A 19,038-nucleotide genomic window follows, 5' to 3' on the forward strand; every position below is an offset into this window, starting at 1 on the left:
AAAGGGCCCAGCAGGCAGAGGGTCTTGAAACTGAAAGGCACAGCTATAGCTGTGGGGCTGGGAAGGCAGGTAGGACCAACCTCCAGGGAGCCACGCCAGGGGACAGTGGAGCAAGTCTATCAGGAAAGCTGCTGGGAGGGAGGGGGCTGAAGGGGAAAGAGGCAGCAGAGCAGAGGACTGTTAAGAAGATGATGCAATAAGTAAAAAGTGACAGCAAGACAAGGTAAGGCAGAGCAGGGAACAACTTGAGAATGCTGAGGGGTGAGCAAGACCACCCCACCATGTGATAGGAAGCCTAGACTGCCGCCCTGGAGACACCGGCCTTGGACCACTGTATACATGGTTATGCCCTCTGCAAGGCTTCCTGAGGGAAAACAGGGCAGACATAGGAGGAGGAGCAGGCTTCTGAAGCTGGCTGTGAGTAGAAATTGCAGCTGGTTCTCCCGATACCCAGTCCACTTCTCTTCTTGTGAAACAGTCCCTTCGCCAGTGTTTTAGGGGCTGCCTGTCACTAAGTGCTGAGCACATGTTGATGCTCACAACTTCTAAGTCAGCCTTAAAAGGAACGAACATGCTTGCTTTTCGTCATTTCTTCTTCTTGCGGGAGAGAATACGGAAGTCAAACACACTACACTGATTCTGACCCACTAGCCCAGACTATCATGGTGAAGGAGAAATACATTTTCAACTTAAGTCACTTTTGGGGCGCAGGGTTGGGTAGGGTGGCAGAGAGTCTCTCCTAAACAAGTATGTGTGGAGTAGGGCGGGGCACAGTGGCTTGTGCCTATAATCCCAGCTACTTGGAAACTGAAAATTTTGGTTCGAGGCCAGCCCCAATAAAAAGTTACTGGGACAAACAAGCTGGTGTAGTGGTCCATTCATATGACCCCAGCTATGCTGGAGGAAGAAGTGGGAGGATTTTCATCCTATGCTGATAGGGAGAGACATGATATCCTACTTGAAAAATAACTAAAGCACAAGGGGCTGAGGGTGTAGCTAAAGTGGTAGAGTGTTTACCTAGCAAGCATGAGGTCCTGAGTTCAAACCCCAGTACTGCCAAAAAAAAAAAAGTGGGATGGAAATGATGGAAGAAAATGTGCTTCATATCTCCTGCCGGGATGCCTAATTGAGGGAGGACCCCACCTGCTGTACTGGGATACTGAATTTGTGCTAACACCACCTCCAGGGTTGTCTTATTCACTGACTGAATCTGGCAATGATATTAAGGCTGACCCATTCCTGCAAAATGTGATTTGACTGAGAAGTCTAGGCTTGAAACATGAATTCAAGAGTCTTTGGAGGTCGGTGGAGGGGAGAATAAGACAACAGCATTCCTGTGTGCTTCCTACATGCCTGAGGATGTTCTGAGAGCTTTACTTGTATGGATGCGTTCCATACAAGTTCCATTCTTCCCTTGTTATTGGTAACAGAATTCCCAGACATTAGCAGTGCACATGGCTGACCATCCTTGCTTACCATAGGTGTTGCTATGTGCTGTGTTCTGGCCAGCAGGATCTGAGCAGAAGTGTTAGGGGTGTCTCACAGGATGGGAGCAGCCTCTTCTCTTGCCCTTTCTCTTGTTTTGGTGGCTGGAATGTGGACAGGCTGGCTAGAACTGAAAAGGCCATGTGGGACCCCGATGGAAAGCTACATGTGAATGTGTGAATGCAAGTCTAGGTCCCCAAGCTTGTGTGTTTCCTCACTTGCCACGTAAGAGGGAAATAAAAGCATATCTTGTTTCATATTATTTTATTGTTACCACTTTGTTATGTAGGGGGAAAGGAACCCCTAGAGGTTCTTAGTTGGAATAGACTGCAACGAAGACATTAAGAAGAGAAAAACAAGTTTATTAGGTATATTTTATGTATGAATGAGAAAGAGCCAGAGAATGAGTGACTTTCTAGGGGGTGACTTTGAGCCAGGTGCCAGTGGCTCACGCCTATAATCCTACTACTCAGGAGGCAGAGATGAGGGAGGACCACGGTTCAAAGCCAGCCCAGGCAAATAGTTTGCAAGATGCTATCTTGAAAAAAAAAAAAAAAAAACCAGCACAACTCTCACAGTCCAAGAGGAGTGAAGCACTTGGCAGAGCAGAGCGTGTCACCAGGACAGTGTGGGTTTCCTAGGGCTCGGTCTACAAAGGAATCTGCAAGTGTTTCTGCAGGTCCAAGGGCCATGGCTTCATCACCCCAGCCAACCGTGGCCAGTACATTTTCTTGCTCAGCTCTGACATGGAAGGGCAGTATGTTCCAGTGGAAGGTGAGGAGGTCACCTATAAGATGTGCTCCATCCCTCCCAAAAATGGGAAGCTGCAGGCTGTAGAGGTGGTTATCACTCACCTGGTGCTGGGCACCAAGCACAAAACCTTGTCCAGGCATATCATCAGCTCCTAGGAGACCCGGACAACCCCTTCTCCTGGGCTTGGGGGAGATTTTGGGGAGTAGGCAGGGCCAGAGTGGAGATGACATTCTACCACATGGGGCATCAAGTTGGGACACGGTCCCTTTTTATTCCTGGAGGAGTGAGGAGTTGGGGGGGAGAAGCATGGGGTACACTCGGCTATCAGCGCAGCCTCTGACCATAGCAACAAGCACTCCCCACTTGAAAAGCATTAAAAACATTTAAAAAGGGGGAAAAAAAACAGCACAAAAGGGGCTGGTAGAATGGCTCAAATGGTAGAGTGCCTACCTAGCAAGTGTAAGGCCCTGAGTTCAAATCCCAGTACTGCGAACAAAAAAAAAAAAGGATGGCTTTGAATCTCAGCTTATATAGCAACTTCAACAAAGAACAGTAAATTTGTAGAGAAATGAGAAGACAAAGGACCTTTGGTCTCTAGGGTTGACAACTTGTTTTTGAGATAGGATCTCACGTATTTTGTCCCAGCTGACCTCAGATTCTCTATTCTCCTACTTCCACCTCTGGAGTAGATAGGATGACAAGTGTGAGCCACCACGCCTGGCTCTAATTTGCACATCTTTGCTGATGTGTTCTTTGTCTGGAATAACCTCTCCTATCCACCTGTTGAAGTTCTATCCACTGTCAGGGCCCTATTCTCCTTTCAAATCCCTGTATTGAATGTCTACTCTTTTTCTCTTTTTGTCTTTCTTTCTTTCTTTCTTTTTGGCAATATTGAACTCAGAACTTCACACCCGAGTCACTCTGCCAACCCCTTTTTGTGTTGGGTGTTTTTGATATAGGGTTTCGAGAACTATTTGCCCTGGTTGGCTTTGAACGATGACCCTCCTGATCTCTGCCTCTGGAGTAGGGTTACAGGTGTAAACCACAGGCACCTGGCCCTATAAGTTATTTTTGAGATAGGGTCTTACTTTATGGCTAGCCTGGACTGTGATCCTCCTATTTATGCTTCCTAGAATAGCTGGGATAACAGGTACACACCATTGTGCCTTGCCATTGGGCAAACTTTTTTATTTTTTTGCCTGAGCTGCCCTCATACTACAATCCTCCTGATCTCTGCCTCCCAAGTAGCTAGGATTATAGGCTCTAGCCACTGCACTGGCTCTGGCTCTTCTTCTCTTTTTTTTGCTGTTCTGGGGTTTGAACTTAGGGCCTCATGCTTGCTAGGCAGGTGCACTACCGCTTGAGCCACTCCACCAGCCCTCTCTTCTACTCTTATGAACTGAGGTATTCCACCAGTGTTTATTGAGATCTGTTGTGTGCTTGGCAAGAGACCTATGATTGGCAAAATTGGTGACTGTTACTTGTAAATGATTGTACTTTTACTTTGTGTTTGCTACAAGCAGGGGCTTCCAAAGGTTTTTTTTTTTTTTTTTTTAGGTAGATCTCACCACATTGTCTATGTCTCAAACTCATGGGCTCAAGTGATTTTCTTGCTTCTGCTTCCCAAGTACCTGGCATTACTATAGGCACATGCATGATACCTGTCTTCAAACTTTTTTTTTTAAAAACCTAATCAAACTATGACATACCACCATACCCCATACCCCAGTGATTTAAGAAACAATATTTACTTTAACCACATGTAATTACTCTGATCACTTAAGCTCTATGTCATTAATATAAAAATGATGGTTGATATAGCCTAGATTTTACAGTCTATTAAAGGCTGGAATTGACAAGTGTGAGAAACACTTATTCCTTTATTCATCCAGTCATTTGAACACAGATTTCCTGGGTGCCACTGTGTGCTGGGTACAGCTGCAGCATAGGGATAAAGATAAGATCGCTGTCAGGAGGCCAGGAGGCAGTGCTATAGCCACAGGTGTGCATATTAGTAACTCAGTAACTATGGATGATGGAATTAAACTGACACATAGGCAAAGGAATTGCAAAAGGAAATTAGAAACTTCCTCACAAGCAGAACCAGAGGTCTATTGTGATGTGTCTGCTTCTCTCCTGAGCATCTGTGCTAGAGTCAGTCCTTGATACGCGCTTTCCAGCTTCTTTAAAACCTGGCTGTGTTAGAAGTGAAAGCGATTTGGGCTTACAAAAAGGCATCCCTAGAACATTTTGCATCTTTTCCCCCCAAAACCTGTCAGTGTTACCTCCTCACTCACCCCCTATCCAGCTCACAAACCAAACCAGTCAAAGCCTGTAGCTGAGGTTACAGATGTGTACCACTACACCCAGCACAAATTACCCCTTTTTCACCCTTGTGGTGTAAGGGATGAATTTAGAGCCTTGAATATTCCAGGCAAGCACTGTGCCGCTGACCTACACCCACAGCCTCTGAAATTACTTTTATTAATTTCTTTCAAGCCAATTTATCTTTTTTTCTTTTTTGGCAGTACTGGAGTTTGAACTCAGAGCCTTGTACTTGCTAAGCGCTCTACCACTTGCGTCACGCTCCAGTCCCGATTTAATTTTTTTTAAGGGAAAAATTTTCTTTCCAATAACATTAGCAATTTTATTTTTTATGTTTTTGGTACTGGAGTTTGAACTCAGGGCCTCACACTTGCTGAACAGATGGTCTACCACTTGAGCCACTTCAATAGCCCTTTTTCATGTTGGGTATTTTTGATACAGGGTCTCACTTTTTTTTGCCCAGGCTGGCTTCGAAACTTGATCCTCCTGATCTCTGCCTTCAAAGTAGCTTTGATTATAGGGGTGAGCCACTGGCTCCTGACCTTAATTTAATTCTTGATTATCTACATAAGATACCTTTTCTAAAGCCAGGTGTAGTTGTACACAGCTATAATCCCAGCACTCAGGAGGGTGAAGCAGGAAGATCATCAACAAGTTCCAAGTTAGCCTGGGCTAAAGAAAGACTCTGTCTCAAAAAAAGGAAGAAAGAAAATGAAAAAAGATTCCTTTACCTTGTACATTTTAATGATTTTATTTCCATTGGGATCAGTTCTTTTTGTGTAAGTATACATGTTTTTGTCCATAACATTTTAGTGATTATACTTTCTGCCTTCTTACATTTTCCAGTAAGTTTTATTTTCTGACAGGTTCAACTGACTATATCTAAATCTTACTATGTAATGTCCTATCAGTAATTTTTCTTTTTTGTTTTTTCTTTGTGGCACTGGGGATCAAACTCAGGGCCTCAAGCATACTAGGTAAGCCCTCTACTTCAGAGTCACATCCTCAGCCCTTTTTATTTTTGAGACAGATTTGTGTGGGAAGGCTAGCCTCAAAGTTGTGATCCTTATGCCTTAGCCTCTGGAGTGCTGGGATTACAGACATGCACCAATCACCCCTGGCTTGGTAATTTTCTGTGTTGGATAAAAAATGAGCTGCGGCCTGGACACTCATTCTTCCTAGCTACTCAAGAGGCAGAGATCAGGAGGATAATTGTTAGAGGCCAACCCCAGGCAAACACTTCAGGAGATCCAATCTCAAAAATACCCAACATAAAAAAGGGCTGGTGGGGAGACTGCCTGAGTATGAGGCCCTGAGTTCAAACCCCAGTACTGCCAAAAAAAAAAAAGTGATTATCCACAAAAAAATGGTGCCCACGAATTGCCATTCCGATTCTTCTCTCACACCACCTGTCAATTGCCCGTGCCTTTGGTGAAATAAGGAGGGAAAGGTGAAATCACGATGTCATTTTTTTTGGGGGGGGGGTCTGATCACTGGTTCAGCAGATTTTTACATAACTGTTGTAGCACGATGATTTGGAATGCAATAGCCCCAATAAGCAAAAGGAGGAACCGATGGGGCGCCGGTGGCTCACGCCTGTAATCTTAGCTTCTTAGGAGGCTGAGATTGACAGGATCACGGTCCAAGGCCAGGTTCATGAGACCACTCCCCATCTCCAACATAACAAGTCCAAAAACGAACTGGAGGTGTGGAGGTGCGCAGCCCTCAGTTCAAACCCCGTTCCCACCAAAACGAAAAGGAGACACGCTCTCCGCCCACTGACTTATCTCACGATGAGCACAGGACAGGTCAGCACAGTGGGCCAGAACAGCCGGGTGCTCCCAACCTTCTACGTCTTATTTTCTCTGCTACCTAACTCCCCCCATACACGTCAGTAATATTTCCATAGTGGCTGGTGCCAAGTCTTTGCCACAAGGGAAGACCGTGAAAAGGATTACTAATACCCACTTGTGGTAACGCGCATGGGGCTGCATTCGCTGCAACCTTGGTCATCTCTCTGCGGATGAAACCTAACGATTCCTGAAGCCACCGGGCGCATGGCTGCTCCGGCCACTGTGCACGGTGTGGGGAATGGCGAGCTACCCGGCGTCCAGGAGAGAACAGAGGCAACGGCCACGCGCGCCTTCGGACAAAACCTGCTCGGGCGTGGCGGGGGCGCGCACGGCGGGGTTCGTCGCGCAGGGAACGCGCCGGGCGGGGTGCGGCGCTGGCCCGGGTCCTGAGCGCAGGGCTCCTGGAGGCCCGGCCGCCCGATGTCCGCCCCCTGCCTGACGCGCTAGTTCGGCTCGCCGCCCCTCTCTCTCCGCGGGCTTCTGGACCTAAGAAGGACCGTAATGACAAATCCCGAGCGGCGCCGCGGCCCCCCGCACCCGGCCAAGGCCCCCCATCCCCTGGCCCCGGGCCGCGGCCCCCAGCGCTCAGCTCTCAGGCGCGGAGCGGACGGCGAGGCGGGGCGGAGCCGGGGGCGGGGAGGCCCCGGGGGCGGGGATTTCTGGCACTTTCTGGGCGCTGCGAGCGCGCGGCTCCGGGGCGCGGAGGCTGGAAACGTGCGTGCGGAGCCGCAGCGGGCCGTCCCTGTTCTCCGCCGAGGCCGCGCAGCCATGGCCAAGTGGGGCCAGGGGGACCCGCGCTGGATCGTGGAGGAGCGGGAGGACGGGACCAACGTGAACAACTGGCACTGGTGCGGCGGGCGGGCGCGCGCGCGGGCGGGCGGGCGGCTCCGCGCTCTGCTCCTGCGAACCCCGGACTCGGACGGTCTCCCACGGCCTCGCGGCGGCCAGCTTGCCGGGCGCGCTGGGGTCGCACCGGGGTGGACTCCCTGCCCTGCCCCCAGCCGCCCGAGGACGGCTGCCGCTCGGCTCTCGGGCCGGGTGAGCCCACCGAGGCGGGAAATGGCCCTTAAGTGCCCTGGCTTTTCGGGCTCCGGGCTCCTCGCTGAAAGTTGGGCCGGGTCCCAGGCGCGACTTGTGACACACCCTCCTCCCCCCTGACAGCCGGGACCGCAGGGCCGCCCCTTCGCTCCCCGGCGCTCTGCGTGTCACTGGAGCTGGCGTGTGCGCCTGCACGCAGCGGGGTCTGCTTTCTCGGACTTGGACCTTCTTACCCATCCTTGCTAGGCCGTGTCTGGAACCCGGGATGCCTTTCCCCCTCTCTCTCTCTCAGCCTCAGGAAGGCATGCTCTGTGACCCCTAAGGCCGGGCCACCTCAAGGCCATCAAGGGGGTGCCGAGGCAGCTCCCAGGGCAGAGCCAAGCCTGTAGCCTGTGAGTGGATGGCTGGCGCGACTGAAATAGTGAGCGCTACTGTCCTAGGCTCGGCTGCATGGACTGGAAACTACGTAGCCTGTTCTTGTCCCCCCAAATGGGCCTATTACTTGGGGGAATTGCCTGAGATAATGCCTATGTGGAAACGCTTGATAATTGGTATTGTCCTTTCCATACAGCTCCACCTTTGCTCCAGCGATTTCCAAGGGGTGAGGTTGCTGGACCCTCCTTCCCAAAATAAGCTAGTGTTTTAAAGACAAAATATGACTTTACATGGCGGATAATAGTGTCTTAAGGGACTGAGCAAAAAGAATTAGAAAGTATTTAATAGAAAGATCATTGGAGAAGCACGCTTGCAAGTCGAAGATTGTGTGTCTCTTGAGGCCGCTTGAGAGGAGCAGGGCTGATCTGGGTGGGGTCTGGAAGTCACCCTGGCTGGGCAGGTGGATACCAGCCAGGGCTCCCATTCACTGTGCCCTTGTGTTCCCTGGCAGGACAGAACGGGATGCTACTAGCTGGTCCAAGGGGAAGCTCCGGGAGCTCCTGCTGGGCATTGTGGTGGAGAATGAGGCTGGCCACTGTGAGATAAGCGAGCTGAAGCAAGTGGAGGGCGAGGCTTCTTGTAGCAGCCGCAAAGGAAAGCTGATTTTCTTCTATGAATGGAACATCAAGCTGGCCTGGAAAGGTAACGGTTCTCAGGGTCTCAGCAGGGCTGGGGCAGTCTTTGGGCAGTCAGTCCATTCAGTTCCTGACACTCAGACACACTTACGGTTGAGGGGTCCCAGAAACTTGAGTTGCTTTCTCCCAGCACAAAGGCTGCTTGGAGCTCAGTGCTTCCAGCTGGACCCTTTTTCTAGCAGCATCTGAGAACTAGGGCCTCCTGGAGCTGCTTACCTGGAGTGCTGTCCTGCAGCTGCCTGCTGCCTTGGGGTTTTATCCTGTGTGAAGTCATCTCCCTACATCCCCCTCCCTTGTGCTAGCTCCCTTGCTGCTTCATTTTTCCCCAGAGCCCTAATACTCTGCATACTGTATATAGTTGCCTAAAGACTTTCTTTACAATTCTTCCTCTCTTTCATCAGAGCAGAGGTTTTTTTTTGGAAAGTGATAGCATTATTGAGATATAGTTCATATACCTTATAATTCACCCATTTAATGATTCAATAATTTTTCAGTGTGTTCAGTTTTGCAGCTGTCACTGCAGTCAATTTTAGAACATTTTAAAACCCTCGTTTTAAAAACAGCCACTACCATTTTCCTCTTTCCAAACCCCTGGCAGCTGTTAATGTTTTTGTCTTTATAGATTGCCTCTGGATGGTTTATAGAAATGGAATCCTACAATATATGATATTTGGTGTCTGTTTTCTTTTGCTTCATTTTTCAAAGTTCACCCATGTTGTAGCATGTATCAGTATTTTATTTATTTGTACGTCTGATTAGTATTCCACTGTATGACTGTATCACATTTTGTCTTTCCATCAGATTGTAGGCATCAATTGTTTGTAGTTTGGGGTGTTTTGCTAATTCTCCTGAGGTACCTAGCTCCTGGCTAGGCAGACAGTATATGCCCAATATACACTTGTTAAATAACCAAGGGTGTGGAGACATGGAGAAAGGAAGAGGAGAAAAGAGGGAGAGTCCTTCACACAGTTGTGGAGGATTGCTGTGTTAAAGTTTGGGTCTCAGCCCTGGAGTCAGCTCCTTTCTGGTGAGTTTGTCTTAAAGATCAGCCCAGTAAACTGGCCTTGGCCTCTGCCCTCATTGCTGCCTTGCTATCAGGAGCCAGGTTAGAGCCCATGGAAGTATTTAGCAAGAATCAAAAATAGTCTCACTCTGGTAGATTGGCTCAACTGGTAGAATGCCTGCCTAGCAAGTGTGAGGCCCTGAGTTCAAACCCCAGTACTGTCAGAAACAGTCTCACAGGTCTGGAGACATGACTCAAGTGGTAGAGCACCTGCCTAGCAAGCATGAAGCCCTGAGTTCAAACCTCAAACAAACAACAAAAGATCAGTCCCACAAAGCTAGGCATTGTGTCACAGGCTTGTATGCTTGTAATTCCAGCACTTTGCAGGTTGAGTTAGGAGGATCATGAGTTTAAGACCAGTCTTGGCTACATAGATCTTGTCTCAAAAAAAAAAAAAAACTAACAAAAACACGCTTTTGCCTACGAACAGGACTCTCCCTCTGGGAGTTTGTCCTGGGTTCCCTTAGTGGCTACTATGGTCTGAATAATAGTAGGGGCTGGCTTTTACCCCCTCCCCAAGATCCCTATGAATCTTGATGACTGTCTTTTTGTCTCCTGTGGCCCAAAGCAACAACCAGGTTCTGGAGGGGAAATGGTCACTGAGTGCTGCCATGGCAGCAGCCTTTGTGACCTTGTCAGACATCTGGAGAGTCTCTCTGAAGTGGTCGTCATGGAGTTGGACCTGCCAATTGGTATTCCACTTGTCTGTGAATTGGACAAAACTGGAAGTTTGTCAAGCCCAGGTATTTCCTGGGGAATGAAAAGACCGGAGCCTGCATAAAGCCATGGAAGCTGTGGCTACCCAGGGCAAGGCTGAGAAGTGAAGGCGAGCAGGCAGGGAATGTTCCAAGGAACCACCCTGCCATCCCATGTCCCCCTCTCCTGTCCCTGCCCATGTCACACTGACCACATCTGTAGGCATCTCAGGTCGTAGCTGCAGATGTGGTCCTATTTTCACTTTAGCGTTTTGTATCCTGCACCCGCTGTGTTGAGAGAATCTAGTCAGAGTTAGCACTTCTGGGGCACAAGCCCTCGGTCCAAGCCAAGGGAGGGCTTTTCTTACACCCGAGAGCTGAGCTGTGTTATCTGGGGTTTTTCTTGCTGACTGAGGACCTGCTTGGGAGGGGGAGGAAGGAACCATGCCAAGGCTCCTCATTGGAGGAGAAAGAGCGCCTGTGTTCTGGAAGTCAGCTCAGGTCCTATCTGTGGACTCTAGTCCCTGCAGCGGAAAATGAGTAGAATTTGATTTAAAAAAAAAACAAAAACAAAAAAATTTCCTCCCAGACTCTAGAAGAGCTGGCTCTGAAGTTTGGGATTAATCCTGAACTAAGTTTATGTGTTGTATTTACTTTTACAAAAAAGCCCCCTCAAAACACCACCATAACAACAAAAAAACAACTCAGTTGAAATTGGTTTGGCCCTCAGAAGAGAAGCCATTTTTGATGGCCATCCAGGATAAGCTCCTTAACATTCTAAGGGACAGAAGTATAGCTTGCTATATGTCTTAGAACCCTTTGCTACTTTTTTGTGGCAATGAAATGTCACTGTCATACCCAAGAGTGTCTTTATTTGTGTCTGATTTTTCTTTTTGGCAGTTACTGGGGTTTGAACACTGGGCCTTGCGTGTGCTAGACAGGTGCTCTACTGCTTGAGCCACTGCATCAGCTGTGTGTCTGATTTCTGAATCTTGTTCCAGTTGCTTGGTCCTGCCACAAGCCCAGTACTAGCTGTGAGCATAAATGTATTAGATAGTTTTTTTGAGATAAGTATAATAAAGAAGTGATGTGCAATTAAAATTAAAACAACAAAAGCCCCAAGCACAGCCAGAAGGTTGGCTGGAAGAACTTGACCTGACCTGGTGCTGTTCCAGAGTGCAGCACTCTAGTCCTGGGAGAAATCCAACTGTATGAAGCCCATATAGATATCCCTGACCCCCAGCCTCCCTTCCCTATGTTTTCCATGATCAGAATGCATTGGTCTTTCTGTCCTCCCATCCCTTTGTGACTTCTATCCTTATGTTAGCCCCTCATCCTGCTTTGACCTGGCAAAGAGCACTGTGGGACAAAAAGAGAAACTTAGGTTACAGAACAAACTCCTCCCCTTTAGGGCCCTGAATTCTGTGTGCCATGTTGGCCAGACTCACCCCACCTGTGTTGGCTGTTCCCCTCCAAGTGGCTACAACCCTATGAGGAAGGTGGAACCCTGTGTGGTCTGTTCAGTTAGGGCAGTTTTGCATACAACCTGTTGTTATTTTTTAATTGAACCTATTTTACTCATTTTAGGTACAATTAAAGAATCTGGTGCGAAACACAAGGGATTGATTGAGATACCTAACCTTTCTGAAGAAAATGAAGTAGATGACACTGAGGTATTTGGTGGAATTGCTTTTTTCTAATCAAGCTTCTGCTATAGTCAATAGGCTTTAGAGAACTTACGTAGTAGGCTGTTTGATTATGGTGTGGTGGTTGTGAGTTGTGGAGGGTTGTTTGCCAAGAAGGATTACTTACTTCGGGTACATCATGGTGTGTGGAGCCAGAGTGGTGGTAAAAGAGGAGGAAGCCCTGACTCCTGAGGGACCAGGTGTGGGGTCTGGGTAGATGACCACACTCTCCATAGCCTCATCTGTGAAATGACGTTAACTTATTTTTTAGAGGTGTCACCAGGTTAAATGTGAGAAGATACGTTCTGTGAAGTGCTCAGGCTGCTTGCATGGCTTGCTGAATGTGGTTTTGTTTCTCCTCTCCTGTACCTTCAGTGTTCCCTTCATGGTGACATTTTTGAGCCTTTAGCTGTGCCTCCCTTAAGTATGGCTCATGGTTTTCTGTAGACTAACTAGTTAGTCCATGTTGCTTTTGACTGGGTCCACTAGTCCTTCTGGAAGGTGGAACCTGTGTAACTCCCATGCCTGGCTTGCCTCTTCATGCGGGAAGCTTAGCTCTGTGAGGGGGACCACTATGCAGCTGTGTTTTCCAGATCAAGATGGCTTGGCACAGTCTTCTTGGATTTTTTAACATGTTTAACATAAAGGCTTCAAGATACAAGAACCAAATCATAGTGAGTGGCATGTCTTACAACTTGCCTTTGCTGAAGGTTATCAGCCACCATAAAGATGAGGTTGTCTCAGCTCTTCAGACTTGTGGTTGTTGTGCTCAGGGACTGTGATTTCACTTTGCTAAATTCAGACCATCAGCTGGGAAGCTTTTCAACCATTTGCTAAACTGGTCTTTCAGAGTTTTCCCTCAGTAGTATTATGGAACAAACTTTAGGTTTGAACAAGGCCTAGGATCACCCTCAGCTCAGCTGAATCATTGGGACCCAGAGTGGTTTCAAACCAGCACGTCTGTTTGCTCTGAGACTACCACAGAGTGCTCTGCTCCTTCCCTTCCCCTCTCTCTTCTCCTTTCCTCTACTCTCTGTCTCCTTCCTCCCAAAAGAGTATAGACCATAGGTACTTGACTTTCCTAATTACAGTGGCTTTGAGGTTCTAGATAGTGCTATGCAGTATAAATATCAATAAGCCACATATGCAAATTTTTCTAGTAGCCATATTAAAAAACAGGTGAGATAATTTTAATATTTTATTTAACCCAGTATATTAAAACATGACTTCAACAGTAATATAAAAACTATTAATTTTTTTGTACCAAGTCTTTGGAGTTTTATGTATATTGTTCAATATTTAAAGCACATCTCAGTTCAGACTGGCCACATTGCAGACGCTTGGTAGCCACATGTGACTAGTGGCTGCCATACTGGACCCTTTATACACCCAGATAAAAGCCATAGACCACATCAGCAATTTAATTCATATATATATACATGCACACAATTTCAAATGCAAATTACACATCCTATTAAGTCCATTCAGGATTTGGTCACCAACCCTATCAATGTACTCTTGATTAAAAATTGTATCATTTACATCCTCTACAACTGTTATTTCTTAATTCTCCCCCCTTGCCACCTTCACAGTTCTTTCACCTATAGAGCTCAGGGTTGTAAGAATATATTAGGCTAGATTTTTCTTAGGTTTTTATTTTTCTGATTTGTAGGTGAACGTGAGTAAAAAGAAAGGAGATGGGGATATACTGAAGGATCTTATGAAAACTGCAGGCATCGCCAAGGTCAGGGAGGCCCTTGGAGAGTACCTGAAGGCACTTAAGACTGGTAAAGAAGGCATCCCTTGTGAACGAGAGGGTCTTTTTTCTAGTTACCCAAATTATGCTCTACACTGTGGCCTGGATTCCCAGGTCAGGCTCCTAAAACGTGTCTTTATACTGTAGAATAAATTGTAGTCTGGATGTTGAGAGCTAGTTATGGGTAACTAATTAGTGATCATCAGTATTGTGCACAGTGTGAAACATTTTGTCCACAGAATTGTTACTAGTAGTTTTCTGGATGAAAGTCATTTAATCAGTTGTTTGTGTACTTACTCTAATGTCTGTCTTCCCTGCTAGAATATTAGCTCCATGAGGGCATGGAAGGTGTCTGTCTATTCACTGCTGTATCTTCAGCATCTAGCACAATGCCTGCCACGTAGTAGGTGCTTAATAAATTTTTGTTGACTGAATGAATGTATGAATGAAAGTGACTGCAGATATTACAGATGTAGTTGAGATGGGAGTGAGGTTACTGTCTTTTCCCAAAATTGGAGAAGTTTCCTAGCCAGGCAGAATTGCCAGCAGGGCCCTTTCTCTACACCTCATCCTTGGCCCCTGCTGCCTGAGTATCCAAGTATTGGTGTAGTTGGGTTTGGGGTTCCCACTGTTTCCACGGGCTGCCCATTTGGCTGGCTCACAGGTGTGACAGTGGTAGTGAGGCAGTAAAGACGTGCCGGGTTTTGACAGATGAGGGCCACAAAGCTATTAATCATATAATAGTTAGCTTTTTGGAAAAGAACTTTTGAAAACTTTGTACTTTTTACAGAACATGATAAAAGCAAGGCATATGAAAAAACAGCAGGAAGCCTTTGATAATATGGAATTCATGTTGCCAAGTGTAGTTTGATGTGAAAAAACATGGGATGATCTTGAAATCCTCTAAACGCTATAGAAATTCTTATTTTCTTTTCTTATATGCTGTTTTGGATTTTCTAACTTTATTCTCAAAAGGAAATAATTTTTATTAAAATCATTTTCCACATTTCTTTATAGAATTTACCACTGGAATGATATTACCAACGAAAGCTGTGGCAACCCAGGAGCTGACTGTTAAAAGGAAGCTGAGAGAGAATACCTTGCAGGTATGACCTTTGGTGGCTAAGTGTAGGAAGGAGGAAGGGAAGGGCTTAATGAGTTATGAGTCAAAGCTCCATACAACTTCTTGATGTCAAACTGTGAAGGATAGTGTGGAAGAGCTTAATCTGCACTTCTGCCTCCTGCGAACCTTTAACACTTGCCATTTTGTGATGGAAATGAGAACTTTTTTTTGTGGTGTTGGGGAGCAAACCTGTGCATGCTAGGTATGTGTCCTAGCACTGAGCTGCATCCCCAGCCCGACTGCCATTCTTGATGGAAGGGAAACGGGTCTTTTTGTGGAATAAATACTGAACTTAATTCAAGACTGTTCTAAAGACAGTGTTTGGTAGGCAAGGTTACAAAAGATTACAAAACCAGCTACAGTGGAAAAACTTTCTCTCCTGTCTTTGAAGACAGCAGATTTTAGATCCTGTTCTCAGAATTGAGTAACATGGGTGTATTTCTGTGTAATTGACCCCCTTTAGCAGTGATCTTCATTTCATTGTAACACTGGGTCATATTTCCATGTCCAACTAGGATTAGAGGTGTCCAGCTGTAGCCTGGGAATGGACTGTGTTGCAAAGTAAAGATAAGCACCGATGAAGCTAAGAAATAAAAAGGCTTTTTAATGCTGCTTTCATGAGTGTCTCGAAGAAATAGTGTGGAATTTGGGACACTTCTGTGTTTTATTGCAAAGACTGACCTGTTGTCTTTTGGTAATGCTCACTATCCTCCGGAACTTCTTGAGTTCAGGCCTCATCTCCAGTGGCATTGGGTGTCAGGATTCCCACTGTGGCTCTGCACATGACCGAACTGTTTGACACAACAGCAGACCAGCTATACGGCATCTTTACTGTGAAAGATGTAAGTAACTCCCTAAACTGGTATCCTAAATGTTGACATTGGGAGAAAATGTGTCACAAAGAGCTGGTTTTGGTTTCTCTTGTGGTCATGTGTTTGATTTAACGATTCTTGGATGGTAGTGGTAACAAGCAAGAATGACTTCCGAGTTATTTGAGGGTACAAAGATGGGTACTTTTGGAGATTCTATCAGCAACTAGGGGATGTATTAGTTGACTGAGTTTTCCTCCCTCTAAAAAGAGAAGGCTTTTTTGTTTTATCTTCTGTAAGCCAAAGCTTTATGTCCAGGATTAAAACAAAAACAAATCCCAAACCAAACCACAATGTTGTATCACATAGTTTACATTTAGATTAAAAGGTTAATAGCGGGAGGACTGGGGGATGTAGCTCTGGTGGAGCACTTGTCTGGCATGAGCAAGACCCTGGGTTTGATACACACACACACACACACATATACACATGGCAATAATGTGTATTGGAATAACATGTACTTTGTTTTCCTTGGTTAGTTGGTGCAAAAATTTTCCAAATCTCCTGCTGTATTAGAAGCCGAAAAGGGAGGGAAATTCCAAATGTTTGATGGGAACATCACTGGGGAATATATAGAATTGGTAAGTACTCACAGGTTAGTCAGCTGGGACTTTGTACTTCCTTTGGTTAATACTGCTGTTTGTCCATGCTGTTTTTGACTTGCTTTGGGTTTTTTTCTGAGTTCATAGACTCAAAAACTTTATAAGTTGGCTATTGAATAAATTTTAAAATGTTATATGTACTGTGTATAATCATAGTAAATAATGAAACGGGTTAATCTCCCCACCCTGTTCTAGAAATGTTAGGTTTTATATATTGAAAGCTCCTCCAGTTCTGCTACTCAAATGATTGGGGTCTGTGTTAAAAATGTTAGTTGCTGTATTTCTGTCATTGGTATCAATAGTGTGATAAGATGTCTTGGCAGTAAAGACAACAGATTGTCAGTGGTGCTGCTGTGAAATTGTGCTGAAAGGTCTGTTATTCATTGATTCTTTTAGTACATAGGCATTTTAATTGAAAGGATTAGTTTTAACTGTGTGGTTTTGTGGGAAGTTTTAATTTCAGTGGAATTTCCCTTTTTTTTTTTCCCAGTTAACAAATAGAAAGATCATCATGAAATGGAGATGTAGGAACTGGCCAGAAGGTATGTTTACATGCCCTTTGTGTATAAAGGTCCATTGTATCAGTAAATTTTCCTTTTTCTAATGCAGTGATACAGCTATTTTTTTTCCAGAACACTATGCAACAGTTGCACTGAACTTTGTGCCTACTCTAGGGCAAACAGAATTACAACTGGACTGCAAAGGAGTTCCTGTCTGTAAAGAAGAGAACATGAAGTACTGTTGGCAAAAGCAGCATTTTGAAGAAATAAAAGGTTTACTGCAGCTAAACACCCTAAAAAGTTTCAGTTAGTTAGACTTTATAAGGGCATTACTTTTTGTAAGCTGAGAAAGCATCACATTTACTTTTTCCTTTAAAACAAAACCCTTAATTTATTTTGTATTGGATGAAATCCATGTACAGAGAATTCAAGAGTATTGTTTGACTCCTTACTATAATTAGACTCTGCATTGAGTTGAAAGTAGTAAGTCACCTGAAATGAGGTTATTAACCTCACCTGCCATAGATGTTCCTTTGGAAGTAGGTCAGATCAAGTCTATGTGTGCATATAGTTGAAGCTTCCCAAGCTAAAAACTTGTATTAGAACACTTACTTTCAGCTGTAGTTTAAGTTCAAGACGTCAAAAAAATAAATGGCATGTTGCACTATTCCTTTATTCTACTTGAGGGTTTTTAATATGTAGCTCTTAGATGTGTAGGCTTAACAGAGGCATGTTGCACCAAGGGCTAGATGGCTGTACTGGCATCCTCCTCTTGCCCTCCTCAGTTGGCCCTGCAGCAGTTACACTCTTTGGGGTGAAGAGGATTGAGACATCTATGGGTAAGTTACTTTTTTGGACTCCCACTAAGACATCTACTGAAATTAAATGGATAAATGCTTCTTCCCCTACTCAGTTACCTCATTAATCTGAGAAGACTGAAGCAACATATGTAAACAAATGAAAAGTCATCACAATCAGTTTAATTAAGTGCACAGAATAGCAATCAGTCATGTCAATAAAAATAAAACAATTATTTTTTACATCAAGTGTGCTTTATTTCCTCCACAGGTATTCTGTTAAATAAAGCACCATTTATATACTGCCAGGCCACAGCTAAAGAGGATTCTTTACAGAATCAAATTTCTTGTGGTTGTTCCGTATACAAGTAAACTTAATTTTGATAATAAGAACCACAGCGATCGGAGGCAATCTGCCTCTATTATAAGGTACAAAACTGGCACAGAGGACACCATATTATACACAGTAAAAATGCTGTAAGTTTAAATTACATCATACAGGGCAAGGGAACCCTGTTTCTCCCAGACAGCCATTTTAAATGAAAGCCACTACAGTGAACTCTTAATTACATAAAACATATCCATTATCTGATTGCCCTTTAGAAAGTATACTGAAGATGCAAGTTTTTTTTTCATCTGGAATTCTGCCTGACCAAGAATTAAGCCTATGAATCTATCTTGCCATTCAAGCAGAGAGCACTGGACAAACTGAAGCACAAAAACAAATAAGCAAAACTTATACAAACAGCATCAGGGGAAATGGGACTTAAAAGTAGACATGCTACATCTAATGTCAAGAAGCAGCCTGGTTTCCTTTGCCAGATATCCGTGTGACCACATGGATTGTAGATTCAATGGTCCTACACAGCGTATCTAAAATGTCATGTTGCTGCATGTGACTAAAGAGTCCTCTGGAATGGCCACAACTGAGTGACAAAGCAGCTTCAGGGTCCTGGGAAGGCAAAGCTTGACCATCACAGCTTCTCAAGTCAGCTAAGTCAGACAGAACTGCAGAGATAGAAGTAGAAGGGAACTCAGATTCTTCTTCAGCTAGGGTAGAATCCTTGGAACAGTGGAGGTCTTTAAATTCTTTACAATCTTCAAATCTGCCATTGTTGGACTGTTCTTCTGCATGCTGTGGCCTGATATTTGACATGTCTTCTGAAAATGAAGGTGGAACTTCCATTCGGTATTCTTTAACAGAACTATTCTCAGGGGAAGGAAGATCTTGCTCGGTTCCTGGATCAATAATTGAGGAGTCTCTTGTCTCATTGTCTGAAGTGCTAGTTGGGGTCAGGACCTCCCGGGTTTCTGTTTTCATGTCACTGATGCAGCTATCTACAGCATGCTCTTCGTCGCTGCTAACACGCCGCCTTTTAACAGGAGTCGCCCCTTCATCATCTATAAAGACAAACATCTTAAAT

General features: G+C 45.2%; 2 protein-coding genes across 11 annotated transcripts in view; one reads left to right on the forward strand and one right to left on the reverse strand.

Annotated features, from left to right (window-relative positions):
* The first annotated feature begins 7,077 nt into the window (after positions 1 to 7,077).
* On the forward strand, positions 7,078 to 17,857 carry Ahsa2 (Putative activator of 90 kDa heat shock protein ATPase homolog 2). Of its 5 annotated transcripts, none has more exons than XM_074049811.1 (10): positions 7,291 to 7,454; positions 8,341 to 8,531; positions 10,156 to 10,330; positions 11,870 to 11,955; positions 13,640 to 13,754; positions 14,741 to 14,829; positions 15,578 to 15,688; positions 16,195 to 16,296; positions 16,808 to 16,859; positions 16,935 to 17,857. In XM_074049811.1, exons 2-10 carry the CDS (start codon positions 8,502 to 8,504, stop codon positions 17,126 to 17,128), a joined length of 954 nt encoding a protein of 317 aa, XP_073905912.1. In that variant the 5' UTR covers positions 7,291 to 7,454; positions 8,341 to 8,501; the 3' UTR covers positions 17,129 to 17,857. The 5 variants fall into 5 exon arrangements, with proteins under 5 accessions (XP_073905910.1, XP_020016370.1, XP_073905912.1 ...); XM_074049812.1 differs by lacking the exon at positions 7,291 to 7,454 and adding an exon at positions 7,461 to 8,055; XM_074049809.1 differs by lacking the exons at positions 7,291 to 7,454; positions 10,156 to 10,330 and adding an exon at positions 7,078 to 7,264.
* The window catches only part of Usp34 (ubiquitin specific peptidase 34), a 194,577-nt gene continuing 193,314 nt past the window's right edge, over positions 17,776 to 19,038 (reverse strand). For all 6 annotated transcript variants that reach the window (XM_074049804.1, XM_074049807.1, XM_074049805.1 and 3 more), the window contains one exon: positions 17,776 to 19,015. In XM_074049804.1, the coding sequence (XP_073905905.1) occupies positions 18,408 to 19,015 (608 nt within the window). In that variant the 3' untranslated portion in view covers positions 17,776 to 18,407. The remainder of the gene's footprint in view (positions 19,016 to 19,038) is intronic.

Source organism: Castor canadensis, chromosome 12 (assembly GCF_047511655.1).
Source record: "Castor canadensis chromosome 12, mCasCan1.hap1v2, whole genome shotgun sequence".
In the NCBI taxonomy this organism is placed as follows: Eukaryota; Metazoa; Chordata; class Mammalia; order Rodentia; family Castoridae; genus Castor; species Castor canadensis.

Excerpts from the sequence above, each read along its gene's own strand:
- Ahsa2 (XM_074049809.1), top strand. The coding sequence starts at position 7,185 with ATGGCCAAGTGGGGCCAGGGGGACCCGCGCTGGATCGTGGAGGAGCGG. Across the intron at positions 11,956-13,639 it reads ATGAAGTAGATGACACTGAG|GTGAACGTGAGTAAAAAGAA; the intron begins GTATTTGGTGGA and ends TCTGATTTGTAG. Across the intron at positions 14,830-15,577 it reads TGAGAGAGAATACCTTGCAG|GCCTCATCTCCAGTGGCATT; the intron begins GTATGACCTTTG and ends TCTTGAGTTCAG.